Source organism: Capricornis sumatraensis, chromosome 3, assembly GCF_032405125.1.
Source record: "Capricornis sumatraensis isolate serow.1 chromosome 3, serow.2, whole genome shotgun sequence".
NCBI lineage: Eukaryota > Metazoa > Chordata > Mammalia > Artiodactyla > Bovidae > Capricornis > Capricornis sumatraensis.
Window position 1 is genome coordinate 135,840,805 of NC_091071.1, and position 22,264 is coordinate 135,863,068.

Here is a 22,264-nt window from a genome sequence, read left to right on the forward strand (position 1 = left end):
CCAAAGTTGCAAAGGTATTCTCCTATATTTTCTTTTAGAAGATGTTTTAGTTTTTATGTTTAGGTTAATGACCCATCTCCAATTTTATTTTATTTATGTTTTTTATTAATTCATTGGGCAAGTATTTGTTGAGTGCCAGGAACTGTTTCAGCCACTTGGTATCCATTAGTAAACAGAATAGTCACTTGTGGTGAGCCTTTAGATAGGCCCTATGATTGTGAAGTCCACAGTCTAGGGGAACTGACAGGTAATGAATAAATTCTAGAGTGTGTGAGAAGGTGAGAAAGCACCATGAAGTGGGACAGCAGAATAGGGTATAAGGTAAATGTTGGCTTGTAAGGCTGGTAATTTTAGGAAAACATGGTCAGAAGGCTTCTAATTTTAAGAAAGGGTAGTAAAATTTGGCTTCATTGAGAATAAGCCATTTAAAGAATGACTTGAAGAAGATGCAGGGGTTAGCCATTCAGCTGTTGGGAGAAGAATGTTCTAGATAGAGAAAACAGCCATTGCAAAGGCCTCAGATGGGAACATGTCTGGCTTGTCCCAGTAACAGTCAGGAAGCCAGTATAGTACAGGGTGATAGTGGGTAAGATCACAGAGTTAGAAGAAGGCAAATTGTGTAGAGTCTTACAGAATATTGTTAAGACTGTAGCTCTTTGTGTGAGTCACATGGGATCATTATACTTAATACACATTTTAAAACAGCTCCTATGTCTTCCTGAGTATTATTTAGAGATTTCATATTATTACTCCTTTAGATTATCAGTTTATATTTGCTCAATAGGAGTTAAAACGTTTTTTAAAAAAGACTCCTGACATACTTAATATTATGATGATTTTCTTATTTCAGAAAGATCCAGATTACCTGAAGCTGTGGTTGGACAGTTTTGTTTCTAGCTATGAACAATTCTTAGATGTTGACTTTGAAAAGCTGCCTACCAGGTATGTAGAAACAGTTAGTTTCCTACCCTTGGGTGAATTTGTTAATTCTTGTCATAAAAACCTCATTGATGACATATTAAAAGGATGGCAATTATATGACACACATGCCCCTCCTGCATAACCCTGCTTTCCTAGCAGACATTTCTGATTGATCACAGTCATCTTTCTTGCTGCCTCTGCTTTGTTAAGGCACTGGCAACTGAGTGTCCTGCAGTTCGTTTCAGTTCTGATATTACCCAGAGTTAGTGCTATATGCCACGAGTTAAGAGTAAAGTTCTCTGCGAGACTGTCCTCACTTCAGTCATTATTAGCAAGTCTATGGAGAAGGCAATGGCACCCCACTCCAGTACCTTTGCCTTGAAAATCCCATGGATGGAGGAGCCTGGTGGGCTACAGTCCATGGCGCCACACAGAGTCGGACATGACTGAGTGACTTCACTTTCACTTTTCACTTTCATGCATTAGAGAAGGAAATGGCAACCCACTGCAGTGTTCTTGCCTGGAGAATCCCAGCCAGGGGGGAGCCTGACGGACATGACTGAAGCGACTTAGCAGCAGCAGCAGCAGTAGCAGCAGGGAGACCTTGACACTTCTGACCAACAGGCTATACATTTGGAGGTTGTCATGACTGCCTCACGTTCAGTAGTTTGCTACAATGACTTAGAAATCTCACTGAAAGTCCTATATTTAGTCCTATATTATTATGAAGGATACACATAGGAAACAGGTCTAGGGTCTGGGAGGGCCTGGATGCAGGGCCTCTTGCTGTCTCCCTGTGGGGTGAGGGTGTGTTGCTCTCCCTGAACATCAGTGTGTTCAAAGAAGGAAGCTCTTTGAGCTTTGGTTTTCCAGTTTTTTTGGGTCTTACTACATCATTGACTGTGCGATCGACCTTAGTCTGTACTTCCTCTCCCCTCTCAGAAAGTTGGGGGGGTGAGTCATTCAGATATGACTAGCCTATTTTTGAAACTATCTAAGGGTCCACCATGTGTCACTCCATTCATTTGCCTAAAATTTCTTTGTTATATGACAGGCATTGTAGTTGAAACTTATTTTTCCTGGCCTACAGTTGGGCCCTGGAAAACACCTTGGAGTAGGTCAAGTTTTGAGATTTTTAAAAATTGGATTTGAAAATCATAAAATAGGGGAAAAATTAAAATCTTGGAGAAATGTATCCTCTGCCTGCCACCATTTCCATAGTCTCACAGTTCCCAGGCCCACTTCCTTGATAAACTTTGTATTGTATCTGAAGTCATCTTGTGGACCTAATCCTTGTTAGGCAGGAGAGGTTAGGTTGGCTGTGGTTAAGGAACAAAAGGAACTCAATATGTAGAGATGTATTGTGAGGGGAGGGGAGAAATGGCTGGTGGTTGATGATGAAAAAGAGTATCTGGAGAACTGGGACTTCCCTGGTGGTTCTAGCTTCCCAGGTGGCACAGTGGTAAAGAAGCTGCCTGCCAATGCAAGAGCTGCAGGAGATGGAGTTCCATACCCAGGTTGGAAGATCCCCTGGACTCCAGTATTCTTGTCTGGAAAATTCCATGGATAGAGGACCCTGGCGGGCTATAGCCCACAGGGTTGCAAAGAGTTAGACGTGAGTGAGCACGCTGGTGGTTCAGTGGTTAAGGCCCCATGCTTCCACTGAAGGTGGTGGGGGTGTGATCCTTAGTTTCCAGGGAACAAAGATCCTGCATGACCTGTTGTGCAATCCCACCATCCCCTCCCCCCCCCCCAAAAAAAAAGAGAATCTGAAAAATTAAAAATCTTCAGAAAGGAAAATGTTTGCAGATTGGGGGTAGAGGTAGGCACTGAGTATAGACCAGGTGAGTTGAATTTGGAGAATCAAATCGGAGCCAGATCATGAGATGCCATGAATGCACTCCCCATGGACTTTGTTTTTTTGTTATGGAAGATACAAGGCTCTAGGCAAGGGATTTTTTGTGTAAGAGTATCGTGATCAAGTTTTTTTTTTTTTTTAAGTCATTTAGGTGGCATTATGGAGGTTCGTTTGGGAAGGGTTGAGATTGAAGGCAAAAAGCCCCATTAAGAGATGATTGTAATACTTCAGAGAAAGAAGATCATTTGAGTTTTTGGACCAGAGCATTGAACTTAAGAAATGATGTGGTTATGTTCAAAAAGCACCAGTGCTTTATTGTTTATAAATGCAGTTTCAGAGTTCTTCCACATTAGATTATTTGTTACAAGTTTATAAAGGCTGAAAAATCAGTATTAAATCTTAACTCAGAATAAGATTATGTATTATTGATTTCTACTCATAAAAGAGTATTCTTTTAGTTTATATTGTGTGTGTACATGCATTCTCAGTTACTCAGTTGTGTCCAACCCTTTAAGACCCCATGGACTGTAGCCTGCCAGGCTCCTCTGTCCATGGGATTTTCCAGGCAAGAATACTGGAGTGAATTGGTATTTCTTTCTCCATGAGATCATCCCAACCCAGGAATCGAACCTGGGTCTCCTTCATTGCAAGCAGATTCTTTACCATCTGAGCCATCAGGGAAATGAACCACCATTTATACTTAGAAGTGCTTTTATTATAAAACTTACAGCTCACTTTAAATCATGAATGTAAGAGTTTTTATGGAGTCAGGATTTTGGCCTTTGAATGCTTGGTGTTTTGTAAGATGCACTTGTTATCATCCATCTGTTATAAATGTCTCCTGTCTTCGGAGGTTATTTCTAAAAACGGTACAAACAGTTATATTGCCACTACATTTAAAGTAAGATGAAGAATGCCAATAGTGTTTTTACTTGCGACTTAGTTTGTTTATTTAAAATTATTTTTCATATCTTTGTCAGAATATGGATTTAGATTTTGCTAGTAGTAAATTTTCCATTTTTCAAGTGAATAGTATATGTCAGATGTATAAAACTAGTCGTCATCTTAAAGCAGCTCACAGATAATCCTCATTTAAAGTATACTGACTTTATAAAATTTCCATGTTAGAGAATTCATAATACAAAGCAAGGGTTGCTTTTACCAGATTACAAAGCCTTGAAATTTAAGCTGGACTTTTTCCTGTGTTAGAACAATTGGCAGCTGTTTACAGGAGACATTGAGTAGGCGAACAGAGGAGTGGAAAAGATTTCTGGAGTTTGGGAAATTTCAGCAAAAGGAGCTTAGAATTTTGGCAATGAAGTCTTAGAGGTGGGAACAAACTTCTAAATTCTGAAATCTTTATCACATTAGACCAAAAATTCCAACTTGGACTATAAACCATGTTCTAACTAATTTTATGAGTGTCAGTTAAGAAAAAAGATTACTCTTTTAGAAGCTGGTATTTTTTTCTGCCTAGGAAAATAAAAACATATGTAAATAGAAAAAGGGACAACTAAGGACAAAAGGATCAAGTTTTAAATAACTAGAATGAAATATTGGGAAATCTGATGTCTTCTTTCTTGCTGACTTACATTTTTGGAAAAGTGAGGAGGAATAGTTTTGCCTAGTCTTGAAAACCAGTTTTATTTAAATATTTGTTATTTTGAAGTTGCTCTGTTTTTTCTAATCACCTTTTTTTAGCTCTTCAGAAAAAATTAAATATAAAAATGAGTGTTTCTTTTGCCATCTGTAAATAAGAGAGAATTAAAGAATCCAAAGTTGCAAGTGAAATGATGCCCAGACTAAAACGAAGCATATTTTATAACATAGTTGTAGAATTAGGCAACCTTGGTAGTCTGCTTTGTGGCTTGTATTTATTTTATAAAACACTTTATTAATTTATGTTATAGGGTGGTTCAGGAAGAGGCTAATATTTATCATGTGTGTTTATGTGACTGCTGCTGAGGTGCTTCAGATTTTTCTATCTACAATGAATACCTTTTACTCAGTGTAAAAATAGTACTAATACTTCATGTTAAGCACTTTCTGAAAAAGAGACCATTATAAAGTATAATTGTCATTCTTCACAGTGATTCTTTATGATTTGAGCATTTTCCTAATAGAGATAGGAAAATTAGTATAGTGACTTACGAAAAGATTCTTAGGTTTTAGAAATGTGTATTTAAAATGTATTACATTTTTAGAGTTCTTCACCTATTTTAAAGTGGAAAATGCACATTGACTACTTGGTTTCAGAGCCCAGTGAAATAGGGCAGATATCTGATATTAGTTTCATAGAGATATTACAGTTTCAGAGATGAGATTAAATGGATATGTTACAGAGGTGAAATTTAGCATTCCGGCTTCTGAGACTGAATCTAGGGGATTTTAATGTGAGAGCCACGTTTGCAAGGAGTCACTTATATCTGGTGTTGGTTTTTGCCCTGTAAAACCAAATAAGTTTTTACACAGAAACCACTTGTCACAAAATATTGATATATCACTTTAAAAGAATCTTCTGTTGATGTTTGTGCTTGGAGTTCTACATTCATCTCTTTCTCCTTTCCTTTTGCTAGTTACCTTCTCTCCCTCTTCTGATCAGATGGCTTAGGGAGCCTATAGGTAGGTGAATATTGTTTATTTAGTGAAGCAGTTAACAGATATTAAACTAGTTATGGGTGCTTCTTTTATATTTGCTAGTTACTGTTTCTTTTTGAATTGGTATAGATACATTTTATTTCTAAGTAATAGAAGGTGAACTAATATATTTTAATTATATTCTTTAAAAGTAGCACAGTTGAAAATACTATATAGCATCTTTTTTTCTCTTTTCAGTAAGCCTCCTCTGAAGTGTTACTAATCACTCTGCTCTAATAATCTTTGAAAATATCACTTATCATTTGGTGGTACCTTGCAGAGAGGGCCACAGAATTTGTGACCTAGAGGAGCTTCTTTAGGACTTGAACTGAAAATGTAGTTCCTTTAAAGTGCCAGAGATTTTCATCCTGTATTTAAACACTCTTCTTATTTTGTTCGCTTTCTGTTGTAGGGTGGATGATGTGCCTCCTGGAATATCTCTGCTTCCTGATAATATTCTGCAGGTTCTGAGGATCCAGCTTCTACAGTGTGTTCAAAAAATGGCTGATGGGTTAGAGGAAGAACAGCAAGCCTTGTCAATTTTGCTTGTCAAGTTCTTCATTATTCTTTGCAGGTATCTGGTGCAAATAAACTAGTTATCTGTTTTAAATAATAGCAAACTAATAATGTATTTATTGGTTATTAATGATGTTTGTTGTCCATGTGGTTATTAATGATGTTTGTTGTCCATGTGGTTAATAGCAAACTAATAATGGCATTTATTGGTTATTAATGATGTTTGTTGTTTATGTGGAGCTCTTAAGGATGAGTGCAGCTTTTGAAGTAGGCTTGTAGTTTGTTATTATATTGGAAAGCCTTTTAGTATACCTACGTAGAGATATTCAGCCAAGATAAAAGAATAAGTGCTTTAGAGTTAAGACAATGACAAGAACTGTTACTTAAGAATTTATTGCACTTGTATTTTCTCTATGGTCCTCACCTGTAAACATGTACATACACATTTTTATACTGTGCATTGCCATTTGCAAAATGTATTTTTCTAGTCTTTCATTTTATAATTTAACCAAAGTAAGTATAATTATTCCATAGCTTATATTTCCAGATTTATAGATGATTGGGTCTATGGTACTTAAATTTAGTGTGTATAAATAACAATTGGGAAGCTTACTAGAAATGCAGAGTTTGAGCCTTCTGTATGGAAATTTGGATCTAAAAGAGCTCATGCATTCTGATTTTCACCTATTTCACGTTAATCTGCATATAAAAATTTGAGAGCCATTGGGTTAGGAACATCATATGCTTCTTAAAATCTGTCTTCTTGTTCTTAGAGGAAAAACTTTTAGTCTTTTACCATTAGTTTGATATTTGCTGTGAAGTTACATATAGATTTTATTAAGTCGAGACAGTTTCCTTCTATTCTTAATTTGCTGAGTGTTGTTCTCAGGAAAGATTGTTGAATTTTCTCAAATGCTTTTCGTGCAGTTAAAATGCTTTTTAACTGAGATGATCATGTGGATTTTTTCCCTTTATTCTGTTGATGAAGCATATTGCATTGGTCAGGTTTCATATGTTGAACCAGCCTTTCATTTCAGGAATGAGTTCCACTTGGTCATGGTATGTAGTCCTTTTAATATGCTGTTGAATTCTCCTTACTGGCATTTTGTTGAAGATCTCTGCATTAATGTTTATAAGGATTTTGGTCTGTAGTTTTCTTGGAATCTCTTGTCTGATTTGGTATCAGGGTAATACTGGCATGATATAATGATTTATAAAGTGTTTCTTCTTCACTTTTTGGAAAGATGTGAGAAGGATTGGCATCAGTTCTTCTTTAAATGTTTTGTAGAATTTGTCAGTGAAAACATCAGGTCTAGGGCTGCTTTGTTGAGAGAGTTTTGACTGTTGATTCAGTATCCTTATTAGTTGAAGATCTGTTCAGGTTATTTCATCTTGGTTTAGTCTTGGGAGGTTTTGTGTTTCTAGGAATTTCTCCATTTCACCTATGTTGTTAAATCTGTGTACAGTTCTTCATAATACTGTAATAATTCTTTTTATTTCTCTATAATCAGTACTATGTATCTTTTTATTTCTTTATAATCAGTCATGTCTGACTCTTTGTGACCCCATGGACTGTAGCCCACCAGACTCCTCCATCCATGGAATTTTCTAGGCAAGAGTACTAGAGTGGGTTACCATTTCCTCTCCAGGGGATCTTCCTGAACCAGGGATCAAACCCGGGTCTCCCGCATTGCAGGCAGACACTTTACCATCTGAGCCACCAGGGAATCCCAGTTGGAGAAGGGAATGGCAAACCACTTGAGTATTCCTGCCTTGAGAACCCCATGAACAGTATGAAAAGGCAAAAAGATAGGACACTGAAAGATGAACTCCCCAGGTCGTTAGGTGCCCAATATGCTACAGGAGATCAGTGGAGAAATAACTCCAGAAAGAATGAAGAGATGGAGCCAAAGCAAAAACAACACCCAGTTGTGGATGTGACTTGTGATGGAAGCAAGGTCCAATGCTGTAAAGAGCAATATTACATAGGAACCTGGAATGTTAAGTCCATGAATCAAGGCAAATTGGAAGTGATCAAACAGGAGATGGCAAGAGTGAATGTCGACATTCCAGGAATCAGCAAACTAAAATGGACCGGAATGGGTGAATTTAACTCAGATGACCATTATATCTGCTACTGTGGGCAAGAATCTCTTAGAAGAAATGGAGGAGCCCTCATAGTCAACAAAAGAGTCCGAAATTGCAGTACTTGGATGCAATCTCAAAAACGACAGAATGATCTCTGTTTGTTTCCAAGACAAACCATTCAATATCACGGAAATCCAAGAAAAGCAAGAAAATTCAAGAAAAACATCTATTTCTGCTTTATTGACTATGCCAAAGCCTTTGATTGTGTGGATCACAATAAACTGTGGAAAATTCTGAGAGAGATGGGAATACCAGACCACCTGACCTGCCTCTTGGGAAATCTGAATGCAGGTCAGGAAGCAACAGTTAGAACTGGACATGGAACAACACACTGGTTCCAAATAGGAAAAGGAGTGTGTCAAGGCTGTGTATTGTCACTGTGCTTATTTAACTTATATGCAGAGTACATCATGAGAAACGCTGGGCTGGAAGAAGCACAAGCTGGAATCAAGGTTGCCAGGAGAAATATCAATAACCTCAGATATGCCGATGACACCACCGTTACGGCAGAAAGTGAAGAGGAACTAAAAAAGCCTCTTGATGAAAGTGAAAGAGGAGAGTGAAAAAGTTGGCTTAAAGCTTAACATTCAGAAAACGAAGATCATGGCATCTGGTCCCATCACTTCATGGCAAATAGATGGGGAAACAGTGGAAACAGTGTCAGACTTTAGTTTTTTGGGCTCCAAAATCACTGCAGATGGAAGAAGAGTTACGACCAACCTAGACAGCATATTCAAAAGCAGAGACATTACTTTGTCAACAAAGGTCTGTCTAGTCAAGGCTATGGTTTTTCCAGTAGTCATGTATGGATGTGAGAGTTGGAGTATAAAAAAAACTGAGTGCCAAAGAATTGATGCTTTTGAACTGTGGTGTTGGAGAAGACTCTTGAGAGTCCCTTGGACTGCAAGGAGATCCAACCAGTCCATTCTGAAGGAGATCAGCCCTGGGATTTCTTTGGAAGGAATGATGCTATAGCTGAAACTCCAGTACTTTGGCCACCTCATGTGAAGAGTTGACTCATTGGAAAAGACTCTGATGGCTGGAAGGGATTGGGGGCAGGAGGAGAAGGGGACAACAGAGGATGAGATGGCTGGATGGCATCACTGACTTGATGGATGTGAGTTTGAATGAACTCTGGGATGGACAGGGAGGCCTGGCGTGCTGCGAATCATGGGGTTGCAAAGAGTCGGACGCGACTGAGCAACTGAACTCAACTGTAGTGTCCTTAATTTTCACCTTGCAGGACACTGTTGAGCATTTTTTGCATGGTTCACCTAGTTGGCACAGACTCCATTACCTTTTGTTTTCTAGAAATGTGTTTGTTTCTCCCTCACTTTTGAAGCAGTTTGCCAGATATTGGATTGTTGGTTGATAATTTTTTCTTTTAGCATTTTGAATATATTCTCTCACTGTCTTCTGGCCTAAGTTTGTTATTAGAAATCTGCTGATAATTGTATTGAGGATATCTTATATGTGATGAATTATTTCTCTCTTCATGCTTTAAAGATCCTCTCTATGTCCTTTAAGAGTTTGGTAACTTTGTGTGTCTCAGTGTGGGTGTCTGTGAGTCCACCTTATTTGGAGTTTATTAAGCTTCTTGGCTGTTTATTTTCATTTCTTTCTTTTCACCCATTATTTGTTCAGGTATTCTCTGTTCCCCTTTTTCTTTCTCTTCTTTTTCCGGAACGCAAATATTATTATTTCTATTATTTAGACTTGTTAATTTCCATTGTGCTGTCTTCAGGTTCCCTGATTCTTTCTTCTCCCTTTTCAAGTCTGCTCTTGGGGGGCAGCAGCGGCACGCACTGGCGTAGACACGCTCCAGCCACGGTGGTGGTTGCACCCGCGCAGAGCCCGGCCGCCGGGGCCCCTAAAGTACTGCTTCTGTCTGGCCAGCCCGCTGCTGCGCCCGGAGCCCCGGCTGGCCGGGCTCTGCTGGTCATGGTGCCAGGCCAGCAAGGGGCCAGCCCGGAGAGGGTGAGGGGGGGTCTGCCCCAGGCGTGCAGGTGACAGCGCCTCAGGCACCTGAGCCCGGAAGAGAAGGCGCTGCAGAGGAAACTGAAAAACAGAAGCAGCTCAGACTGCCAGAGACCGAGAGAAAGCTTGAATGAGTGAGCTGGAGCAACAAGTGGTAGATTTAGAAGAAGAGAACCAAAAACTGTTGTTAGAAAATCAGCTTTTACAAGAGAAAACTCATGGCCTTGTAGTTGAGAATCAGGAGTTAAGAGTGGTTGGGGACGGATGCCCTAGTGGCTGAAGTGGAAGCAGAGACCGAGGGGGACGGAGCAGGGCTGGTGGCCGGGTCTGCCGAGTCCACAGCACTCGGACTATGTGCACCTCTGCAGCAGATGCAGGCCCAGTTGTCACCCCTCCAGAACATCTCCCCATGGACTCCGATGGTGCTGACTCTTCAGACTCTGAGTATGATATCCTGTTGAGCATTCTGTTCAACTTGGACCCAGTCATATTCCTCAGATGTCCTTCCCCAGAGTCTGCCAGCCTGGAGCAGCTCCCAGAAGTGGACCCAGAAGGACCCCGTTCCTTACCGGCCTCCCCTTCTCCATACCTGGGGACGTCATCAGCCAAGCTGGAAGCCATTAATGACCTGATTCGTTTTGACCATGTATATACAAAGCCCCTAGTCTTAGAGATGCCCTCTGAGACAGAGAGCAAAGCCAATGTGGTAGTGAAAATTGAGGAAGCACCTTTCAACCTCTCTGAGAAAGATCACCCTGAATTCACTGTCTCAGTGAAGGAAGAACTTGCAGAAGATGACTTCATTCCAGAGCTGGGTATCTCAGATCTGCTTTCAACCAGCAACTGCCTGAAGCCATCTTCCTGCCTACTGGATGCTTACAGTGACTGTAGCTATGAGGGCTCCCCTTCTCCCTTGAGCGACATGTCCTCCCTGCTTGATGCAGACCATTCTTGGGAGGACCCTTTTGCCAGTGAACTTTGCCCAGCTGATTAGTGTCTAAGGAGTGATCCAGTATTGATGCTCTTTTCTTGACTGTAACTCTGCCTGGAGGACAGCACAAAGGCCTGTGCTTCATCCAAAAAGCCAAAGTAGAGGGGGTGTGGTCCTGGAGAATTCCTCTAAAGTATTTGTTCAAGCCTCCGAGGTCACCGCAAGTATTGTCCTTTGACTTTAGTGGTCCAGGGTACATAGATACATTACTGTGATCCAGAATTACAGCTTCTGAGGGTGTACCTTTATCTTAAGGGCGGTGGTTCACCCTGAAGTACTTACACAAGGGTCACGGGATGTGTTCAGACATGGAGTTAAGGAATGGTCCTTTATCAGTTTCTCTTCTCCCTTCTCAGCATCCCAGGCTTGCCTCCAATTTTAGGTCCTTTAGTTTGGTTCTGCAAGCAGAACACCTACCTGAAGGGGCTTCTTTCCCCTCATGTACAGTTCTAGTAAAGATCAAGAATCTTTTGTAAAATTACAGAAAACTACTATGTAAATGCTTGATGAAATCTTTCCATGTTAGTGTAACTTTTGGAAGGTGCTGTCTCCATTTATTTAAAACTACCTGTGCAATTAAAAAGTACAATGCAGTGTCAAAAAAAAAAAAATCTGCTCTTGGATTCCTCTAGTGAATTTTTCATTGTAACGATTGTACTTTTCAGCACCAGAATTTCTTTTGGCTTCTTTTTAGTCTTTTAAATCTCTTTATCAATAGTTCCATTTTGTTTACACATTAATTTCTTAACTTTCTCCATGCCTACCTTGAATATTTCGAGTGTCTTGAAGACAGTTAATTTGAAGTTTTTGTCCAATAAGTCTTTTTCAGGGAGTTTCTGTTGATTTCTTTTTTTCTTTTGACTGGGCCATAGTTCCCTAGTTCTTTGTATATCTTCTGATTTTTCTTTTTAATTGAATGCAGGACATTGAATCTAATAACGTAATGTTGAAAATCAGATTTGCCTCCTTTCCAGTTTACTGCTTTTTGTTGTTACTTTTGTTTATTGCTTTTATAATATTTTTTATTCAGTTGAGTTTAGTTCAGTCGCTCAGTCGTGTCTGACTCTTTGTGACACCATAAATCGCAGCATGCCAGGCCTCCCTGTCCATCACCAACTCCTGGAGTTCACTCAGACTCATGTCCATCGAGTCAGTGATGCCATCCAGCCATCTCATCCTCAGTAGTCCCCTTCTTCTCCTGCCCTCAATCCCTCCCAGCATCAGAGTCTTTTCCAATGAGTCAACTCTTTGCATGAGGTGGCCAAAGTACTGGAGTTTCAGCTTTAGCATCATTCCTTCCAAAGTAATCCCAGGGCTGATCTCCTTTAGAATGGACTGGTTGGACCTCCTTGCAGTCTAAGGGACTCTCAGGAGTCTTCTCCAACCCCACAGTTCAAAAGCATCAATTCTTCGGTGCTCAGCTTTCTTCACAGTCCAATTCTCACATCCATACATGACCGCTGGTAAAACCATAGCCTTGACTACACGGACCTTTGTTGGCAAAGTAATGTCTCTGCTTTTGAATATGCTGTCTAGGTTGGTCATAACTTTCCTTCCAAGGAGTCAGCGTCTTTTAATTTCATGGCTGCAGTCACCATCTCCAGTGATTTTGGAGCCCCAAGAAATAAAGTCTGACCACTGTTTCCACTGTTTCCCCATCTATTTGCCATGAAGTGATGGGACCAGATGCCATGATCTTCATTTTCTGAGTGTTGAGCTTTAAGCCAACTTTTTCACTCTCCTCTTTCACTTTCATCAAGAGGCTCTTTAGTTCCTCTTCACTTTCTTCCATAAGAGTGGTGTCATCTGCATATCTAAGGTTATTGATATTTTTCCCGACAATCTTGATTCCAGCCTGTGCTTCTTCCAGCCCAGCGTTTCTCATGATGTACTCTGCATAGAAGTTAAATAAGCGGGATGACAATATACAGCCTTGACGTCCTCCTTTTCCTATTTGGAACCAATCTGTTGTTCCATGTCTAGTTCTAACTGTTGCTTCCTGACCTGCATATAGGTTTCTCAAGAGGCAGGTCAAGTGGTCTGGTATTCCCATCTCTTTCAGAATTTTCCACAGTTTATTGTGATCCACACAGTCAAAGGCTTTGGCATAGTCAATAAAGCAGAAATAGATGTTTCATTACAGATTGTCTTTGTGCTGAGAATCAACCTGAGTTTTAAACCTGAGGTCTGCTCAGATCTATTATGATTTTCCCTCAGCATATGTGGTCACTCTCTAATTTTCCCCATTTATGCCATCATTTTTGAATATCCTAGTCTTTAATATCTGTCTCCCAAAAGGGGAGAAAAAATTAGAAGATGATGGTGGAAAGGGAAATGACTCATTAAGTCCCACGGAAATTACATTGCCTGTAGAGGGAAGAGTAATAACTGTGGGGGTAGGTGCAATAGCAGTGGCTGCCTGTCTGTTTCTGTGCACCTTTATAATGAGGTGTGCCGGGGTCCAGCCCTGGTGGATCCAGGGAATTCGAAGCGGGGACGACGTTGGCGAGGAAAAAAAACTTATTTATTTAAATAGAAATATAAGATTAAATTAGGAAGAAATAGTGTAGTAGGAAAATTAAGTGGAGAAAAGAGGCTGAATAACTTGGTTTACATGGAAGGCCAATGAAGTTCCAGACAAGGAGCTTGCACCATCTACATTAGGCCACTGGCGTCCTCTTGAATATCGGAGGGTGCCCCACCTTGGGCTCCCTCTCTCATGGATCTTAGAAGCTGGGGCAAATAAGTAGACATGGTGAGCCTCCATGCCCCAGATGGGAATTCAGCCAGAAAATAAAGAGGAGACATGGGGGAAACCAGTCCTTCCAGTGACTGGCCCGACCTCTATTGTCTAGAAAGGCCTTTTATACCTTTTTGATTGTACATAGAGATCAATGGGTAATACAAAATTATGCAGTGTTAGCAGCCCAGACTCTTATCAAAACCAGGCTTTTCTCTCTGCATACCTAGTTGTATATACAAGTCTTAGGTGATTTACATCATCTTCCGGCCAAAAGGGCCAATTAACATTTTACAGCCTTGTTTCTGATAAGAGTTTGTCAACCAGAAGACTTATTTGTGTTGTTCTTCTCAAAGTCTGGTGCCACTCTCAGAAAGCACTAAATAAAGTTACATTCTTACATAGCAAAGATACAGCAGTTTATAACAAGTAAAAGGAGTACTGTGATTTATAACAAAAGAAAAGTGATTAACTCAAAAGTCTAGTGTTGCTAACATCAAAACTATTATATATCTTTTTCCATATCCCATTTACATTGATTAACATCCTCCCAGGTGCCTAAAAGATAAAGAATATGGAGGCCTGGTGGCAATCATTGAGTCAACAGTGAAAACCTGTCACCAATATGATTTTTAGCTCTTTAGAAAAGGTTCTGTATCTTTAAGATGCTTTTAAGCTTTGTGCCTCTCATGGTTAGGGGGCTGTAAGCAATTCACAAGCTGTAAGAGGTCTGGGGGAACCTGTTAGGCAAGCTAGAGAGTTATCAGAGGGGGTTTAACTGAAACATCCCTTTCAAATGCAGAAGACTAAAGCCCTGAGTTGACTTTTTCCAGAGACTATCAGAAGAGCAGAGTACAAAAGCCGGCAGATTTTTGGTTTTTGGGGTACATGCTCAGGAAATACCAGGGGGACACCCTGAGATCTGACTTGCCTTGCCCATCACATCTCTGCCGCATGACCTTGTCACGGGTGGGATTCCTCACGCTGGCTCCCAGCAGAGATGCAGCAGTTGGTGACCAGAGCACAGATCTCCAATATTTGGGGACAGGGTCCTTTTTGCCCTTAATGTTTCCTGTAAGCTTCTTCCAAGCTGCTTCTGGAACATAGGCACAGCTGTTTACCACATGTCTGGGATGGGGATTGGTAGCTGCTGCTGTGCTAATAGCTGAAATTTAAATTAATGTCCATAATGTAGCACATTAATTGCAATTTATCATCCAAAACTTCATATAAAAGTTACCAGCCTTCATTAGAGGCTCAAGGTTTCCAAAATACTTACATCAAACTGATTTTGACAGTGTAACTGTTTCTAGGTGGGGAGACAGATTCCTTTTGCTTCCTACTTGGCTGTCTTCCCAGAATCCTCCACAGGCTTTGAATGTTACCTCTGCCTTTATGCTCTGCTTTCTCAAAGATGTCCTGCCATTCTGACTTCTTAAGAAGTCTGTTAATTCAGTTAATTTTTCCTGTTCTTTTAGCATCTACTGGATTTTAAGATACAGAGTATTTTTCAAGGTCACAATGTCTCAGAACTTAATAGAGTTTTTGTCTTAATAGAATTTTTTTTTTAATCTGTAAAGAAAAAGACTGGCGAGGTTAGATAGAGTACACTTTAGCATTTTATGTGTCATGGAAAAAATGACTCTTTCGACCCTGTGGGCTGTAGCCCACCAGGCTACTCTGTCCATGGAATTCTCCAGGCAAGAATACTGGAGTGGGTAGCCATTCACTTGTCCAGCGGCTCTTCCCGACTCAGGGATTGAACCTGGGTCTCCTGCATTGCAGGTGGATTCTTTACCATCTGAGCCATGAGGGAAGCCCCTTTATGTGCTATACCTCAATCTTGTTAAAAATGGAATAAAAATGAGGGTCAGATTTTAACTGAATGCCATGCCCTTGTTAATCCATTGCTTTACACAAGGCATGTACTCCGCCCTCTTGGAGTATGTATAGATATCCACCCTTCTTTCAGGCTTTTTAATACAGTTGAAGAGATAAATTATGAGTCTAAAGAAAGTGAAAGAAAGTGAAGTCGCTCAGTTGTGTCTGACTCTTTGAGACCCCATGGACTGTAGCCTACCAGGGCTCCTCCATCGATGGGATTTTTCAGGCAGGAACACTGGAGTGGGTTGCCATTTTCTTCTCCAGGAGATCTTCCTGACCCAGGGATTGAAGGCAGGCCTCCCACATTGTAGGCGGATGCTTTCCCATCTGAGCCACAAGGGATGAGTCTAAAAGGGGAACCCAATTTCAGAAAGCAAGATGATAACTGTAAAACTACACAAAATGTCTTATAAAGGCCATGATATGTAAAAAAACCAAGCTAAGAATCTACAGAAGAAAATAGCAACAAATCTGGAAAGAAATAATCCACAATGTATGTATTTGCTAATGTTCGAATTGTAAGAACATTAATGACTTTTACTCTTTCTACTTTGTGATACTTTCTAATTTTTCACAATAAGCAAATGCTAATTAACAAGTATTTCTTATTCTCTGTTTATAGTAGTTAAATAGTGCTTGAGTTGTGTTTTGCATTCTCAGTGGGAAAGCAATTATATAATCAAATTGATTTTAAGTTTTAATGAATGTTATTTCTACTTCATTTGCCAACAAGTGTTCTGAAAATCAGTCTGAATATATGAGCATGCATTTTTCTCACCATTCATATGCAATAAATATATGGCTATTCTTTTTCTTTTCCTCTCACAGAAATCTATCTAATGTAGAAGAAATTGGGACCTGCTCATATATCAACCATGTTATCACTATGACAACACTTTATATTCAGCAAGTAGGTGTGAATTAATATATTCCTTTTTGTTGCTTTACTGAGAGTAATTAGTTTTTACTTTTTAAAATTTAGTAAAGTTAAATTTTCAGAGGAGATATTAATTGAGAAGATCATTAAATTATCATTGAGCACGTTATTGCAGGCATCTTATGCATATTATCTAAAAGTAGAAAAACAGTTATTAATACATTTTGTTATTTTAATTTTAAAATTGCAGCATTTTGTAAATGGCTTTTTAAAATGGCACAATTTGTCATTTTATGTTTTTGTTATTTATTTATCAAATAGCCCTCTTACTGAAAGCATCTTCATTTTTGGAAAAATGTTTGGCTGACAGTTTGAAACCTTTCCTAGGAAATATTTAAAATTTGAGTGGTTATATCTAGTCAATATGATTACCTGACCTGCAACTGACCTGAAACTTAGGCTTATTTGAATAAAAATTATTTGTTATTATTAGATGAATGAAACATAGTAATCTCTTAATGATATTGTACAGTATGTCATATGGCTTAATATTTAAGTGCATATAATTTTATATTTAAATTCTCAGTTAAAAAGCAAAAAAAAAGAGAAGGAATTGGCAGATCAGACATCTATTGAAGAATTTGTGATCCATGCATTGGCATTTTGCGAAAGTTTATATGACCCATATCGGAATTGGAGGCAACGAATTTCAGGGTATGTCTTAGAGTGTTCATTTGCACACTTAAGGTCCTAGTGAATGTAGTTCTTCAAAGCAGGTCTCATTCTCTATGAAAGCAACTGGTAAGTTGTGTTTGAGGCTCCATCTCTATCTCTGAAATAGAGAGGTACATTGGAGGTAATGAATTAGTGATAAATGCCACTTCTGGATAATTAATTCGCTCTGATTTTTTATTTTGTAATGCAATTGAATGCTAATAATCTGATGGTAAAAAATCTCAGAGCACAGTAGCATCAAGTAGAGTGTACATATTTTTCAAGGAAATTTCTCTTTTTATAAAAGTATATTTCATAATTTGTAAATGAATTTTAATAATGTTTTATGTATTAATGTTTATTTTAAACTGTGGACCTTGTGTCAGCCAAGGTCTAGTTAGGAAAACAGAAACCAGTGCTTTAAAAGAGAGCATATAGCAAAAGGAAAATTTTAAGTAGGTATTAGTGAAGTTGCTCAGTCATGTTGGACTCTTTGCGACCCCATGGACTGTAGCCTGCCGGACTTCTCAGTCCATGGGATTTTCCAGGCAAGAGTACTGGAGTAGGTTGTCATTTCCTTCTCCAGGGGATTTTCCTGGCCCAGGGATTGAACCCATATCCTCCCGCATTGTAGGCAGATGCTTTACCCTCTGAGCCACCAGGGAAGGATTAGAGGATTCAGAAAGCAAAAGGGGGGACACTGGTGTAATATAGAAATAGTGTCTTTAGGAAGCAGCTCCTTCCCTGGGGCTGTGGGAACAAAGGGAAGAGTTTGGAGTTATCAGAAACTAGGTGTTTCAGAGGAGGAGTCCTGCAGTTCCTGGGTGTGAGATTTCTGGGGAAAGAGCCCTAAGGCAGTGCTGATATCACTGAGCAGCCATGAAGAGGCTGGTTCTGGGATTGCCAAAAATAAGCTGAAGACAGAAACCAACTGTGAATGCCATAGTTAAGAACTGTTGGCTGGTGAAAAAAAGAAAAGGAATAAAGAATCATTCCCCTTTCAATCATTCAGTCTTCCAGTCTCCATTTAGTACCACGTGTTGATGAAACCAAGACTGAGGTACCTGGAGAAAAAGAAATATAGTTTGTAGCATGCCTATTGCAGCATCGCAAAGCAGATGAAATGTGGAATGATGGATTGGTAGCTTAGCAACAAAGGCATAATTACCAGTACACAGCTCAAAGATTATAAAAAACTCAGATGACTTTCTTACCTGTGGGAAAAGAATAGGTATATTGTCACTTATAGTCAGATCTCTTTTTTCAGTCTCCCTGTCTGCTGTACTTTCAATCTGAAGATTTTTTATTTTCAATGTAATTTGTCTTGTTTATAAGCAATTCTTCCTTCCTACAACATTTCGTTACTAGAATGTTTTGATTTTTTTAAAATAGGATTTTCAGGTTTCCAGGGTATGATACCCTCACTTTGAATAGCCACCATTGAATAGTGGTTAAGAATTAATAACTGAGAGAACATGTGTATAGACTATGTGGTAGCACTTTGTATGTTCTATATAGTAATATTTTATTGAAATAACACATCTTTTAGGTAAAGCAAGAGAGTCTAATAGAAATAATAGGAACAAATACTCCAGCTATTGAATATAACTGGCTTCCCAGGTAACTCAGTGGTGAAGAATCCACCTGCCAATTCAGGAGATGCAAGAGACACTGGTTCGATCCCCTGGGTCAGGGAGATCCCCTGGAGGAGGAAATGGCAATCCACTCCAGTATTCTTGCCTGGAAAATTCCATAGACAGAGGAGCCTGGCAGGCTACAGTATATGGGGTTGCAGAGTCAGAAATGACTGAATGACTTATCACTGCCATTAAATATAATGATCCTATCCACTTATACATTTGCTTTCCTTTATATGTTGAAAGAAGTTGTCTTTTGTCATAAACCATGGAGGAAGAAAGGAATTCATAAGTCTGTACCAGTGATTGATTGATAAAGATAGGGAGAGAGAGAAAAATAAGGGAGTAGAGAGGGCTCTTGCTTCCAGTAGAAGGGCAAATGACAATTAGGAATGCACAGGGGATGCTGATGTTTGAGAAGAATCAACATTTTGGACACATTATAGGAAAGTTAGGAATCCCAATATACAGCGGTGAAAGTTTGGTAAACAACATGGGTTTTGCATAATTTTAAAATGCTTCTCTACAGATTACTTTCTTGTTGCAAAGGATAAATTAGTAATTATTTTGTACAGTACTGGATAGTACATTGACTGGATGACCAAAGTAAACATCATCATTGAGAAACAGGTGGACACCCTGTGCCTGCAACTGTGATATGCTAAGAAGGACCCATCATTGCATGTATAATAGTCCAGCTAAGAATGTGTGATCTGAATCTTAATTGTATGGAAACATGAAGCAAACTCCAAAGGGACAACATTTTAGTGAATAAAAGGAAGAGTTAGGAGACAGCAGTCTTTAAAAGTATCACAGAGAAAATGTGTGGAAATGTTTCAGATTAAAGAAGGTAAAAGAGATGTGACTGCCAAATGCAATGCCTGACCCTGGATAGGAAACTATACTTAGGGCCAAGAAGGTGGGAATGCTATAGGACACTGTTAGGTCAGTTGACATATTGGATTATAGTAGTAGTTTCGATAAATGTGTAACATTAATGGTAAGTGTATTGAAATTTATAACAGTACTATAATATTATATATGACAGTATCCCTATTCCTAGGAATTATTCACTATGAAGTATTTAGAGGTAAAAGGGCATAATCATAATTTCCCTTAAATGTTCTGAAAAATTATAGGTCTCAATATGTATACATATGTAAATACACATATATATAAATATATATGTATATATATTTTAGGGGAAGAGTAAGCAAATTATAAAGCATTTAGGATAAAATTTTAAACAATGACCCTGAGTAAGCGCTTCTTGAAGTTCTTTATACTATTTTTATTCTGGCAGCTTTTGCCAGAGCTTGAATTTATTTCCAGATAAAAAGTTTAAAAATTGAGAAAAAAAAGTATGTTCTAGGTAGGATGGGAACACACAAAAAAAGCATAGAAAAATTGACTGGGGGACATAACCTTTAGAAAACTGAGATGCAAACAAACATTTTGCATCCCTCTCAGCAACCTGTTGATATGTATTGGCATCAGCTAGGTGCTAAATGCTTGGCCAGATACCAGTTAATAATGGAGCAACCAAATATACTATGTTTTAAAAATGGTACATTATTAGCTGTTCTGTTTCAACCTATTGAATGCATGCAGTGCAAATTACTTATGCTCTGATACCTGTATGATATAATTGTTTTCTCCTCTTTTAATTCAGCTTATTAAATTTTACCACAAGTATAATGGAAATTATTTATGTTTGAATGTCACATCTAATACAGGGCCTCTAGAATGAGTCATTAATCACATATCGCAAGAGTATATTTTTATTGTGTTAGTCAAATGAGAATCTTTATTGTTGTTTGCAGTACAGGATCTTTGGATAGGATATATATTCTATTAGTTAATATCATAATTAATAATAAATGTGCAAAATGTAAATAATATTGTGGAAAAGCCTAACTGAAGCTAAATCAGATTTCATCCTTTTAAAATTAATTTTTCTACAACATGACTGATTTTTTAATTTTTTTTACAATATTACTCAGTTTTTTATTTGAAACTAGTAATATTTATATTGTTTAAAGACATGCACAAAAAACCTTGGTAAGGTCTTAATTAAACAGGAAGATCCAGTGATGTTCTAAGATGTTATGTTTATAAATACAGAAGTATGATAATTCCTAAGCCCTCTGGAAAATGGAAATAGGCATAGATTTGGAAAACAGTGCAGTATCAAACGGTGTCTGATATGATTTCTAGTGAATCTCGATATTAGAGCTGAATCTTAGAACTTTTTGCTTGATTAGTACTGAGTCCTATCCTGTTTGTCTTATTCTATGGTCAGTTGGCTTTTCTTTCTTTACAGTTATAAGGAAAATAATTTCAATAACGTAATGGAGTATTGTTCAGATTGTTAAAATGGCAGCTTAATGTAGTGCTTTTGCTATGTGGTTGTTCTCCAATATTTTCTGTTTTTGTTGGCTCTAACAGTGTTAAAAGCATGTTCAGGGAATGAGGAAAAAAATGTATATATATATTTTTCTAATTTTCCAACAAGCCAGCAGTTGCTGATGTATCATCATAACAGTAACCTTTGTTCCCTAAATCCCACACCCACCATGCCCGTCTAAGATACACTCACTTTGTGTTGAATTGAAATGTTCTTGGTAAAAGCACATGCTGTTTGTGTTGGCCTTACTGAAGTCAGTAGAAATATTTCAGCCATCAAAACTACTAGACTTGTGATTAAAAACAAAAGTAATTCCAGCCCTCTAGATCAGTATCCTTCATTGTGGAGGAAGCCAGTAGTATGGAGTCTGTGTGCCCAGATAAAATTTCAGAAAGTGGCACAAAATAGCTTGATTTTAGTTGTGCTGTATAAGCTACTGCCTTAGGTGTCAAATTAGCAGCACTATTGACTAAATTCTTTTACAGATTGGAAATTTTAAAAGGCTAGTTCCTTTTTCTATTTCCGGTTGTTATGAGGCTTTTAATGTGGCTGCTATGTTTCACCAGTAACTGTTGTAAATTTTTTTGCACAATTCAAAAGAAAATATCCTTTCAGTTGATGAGCATTTACATTATTGGCCAGACTTCCCTTTCAAGATTATTCCAATTCTGGTGGTGTATTTTTAATATACAAATGAAAAGCAAACTATTGTTTATCATTGTTTTTGCAATTGTGCCTTCTCCGTTTGCCCATGTTGTAATATACCCTTAACTTCTTTTTAATGGTAGACGAATCTTTAGTACTGTGGAAAAGAGCAGACAGAAATATAAACCAGCTTCTCTCACAGTGGAGTTCATCCCTTTCTTTTATCGTAAGTAACAGCTCTAATTTCTCTTGCTTTGATTCTGATGTTACTCTGATTATTCCTTATTCTTATTCTGATTCTGACCTTGTTTC

The 22,264-nt window shown here is 38.5% G+C and overlaps 1 protein-coding gene and 1 pseudogene across 1 annotated transcript in view; both read left to right on the plus strand.

Moving 5' to 3' along the window:
• Window positions 1-832: 832 nt before the first annotated feature.
• The window catches only part of NBEAL1 (neurobeachin like 1), a 131,408-nt gene continuing 109,976 nt past the window's right edge, over window positions 833-22,264 (plus strand). The window contains exons 1-5 of the mRNA XM_068967677.1: window positions 833-942; window positions 5,829-5,990; window positions 16,501-16,582; window positions 17,136-17,263; window positions 22,096-22,178. Of these exons, the coding sequence (XP_068823778.1) occupies window positions 833-942; window positions 5,829-5,990; window positions 16,501-16,582; window positions 17,136-17,263; window positions 22,096-22,178 (565 nt within the window). The remainder of the gene's footprint in view (window positions 943-5,828; window positions 5,991-16,500; window positions 16,583-17,135; window positions 17,264-22,095; window positions 22,179-22,264) is intronic.
• On the plus strand, window positions 6,129-11,051 carry LOC138075546 (uncharacterized; annotated as a pseudogene).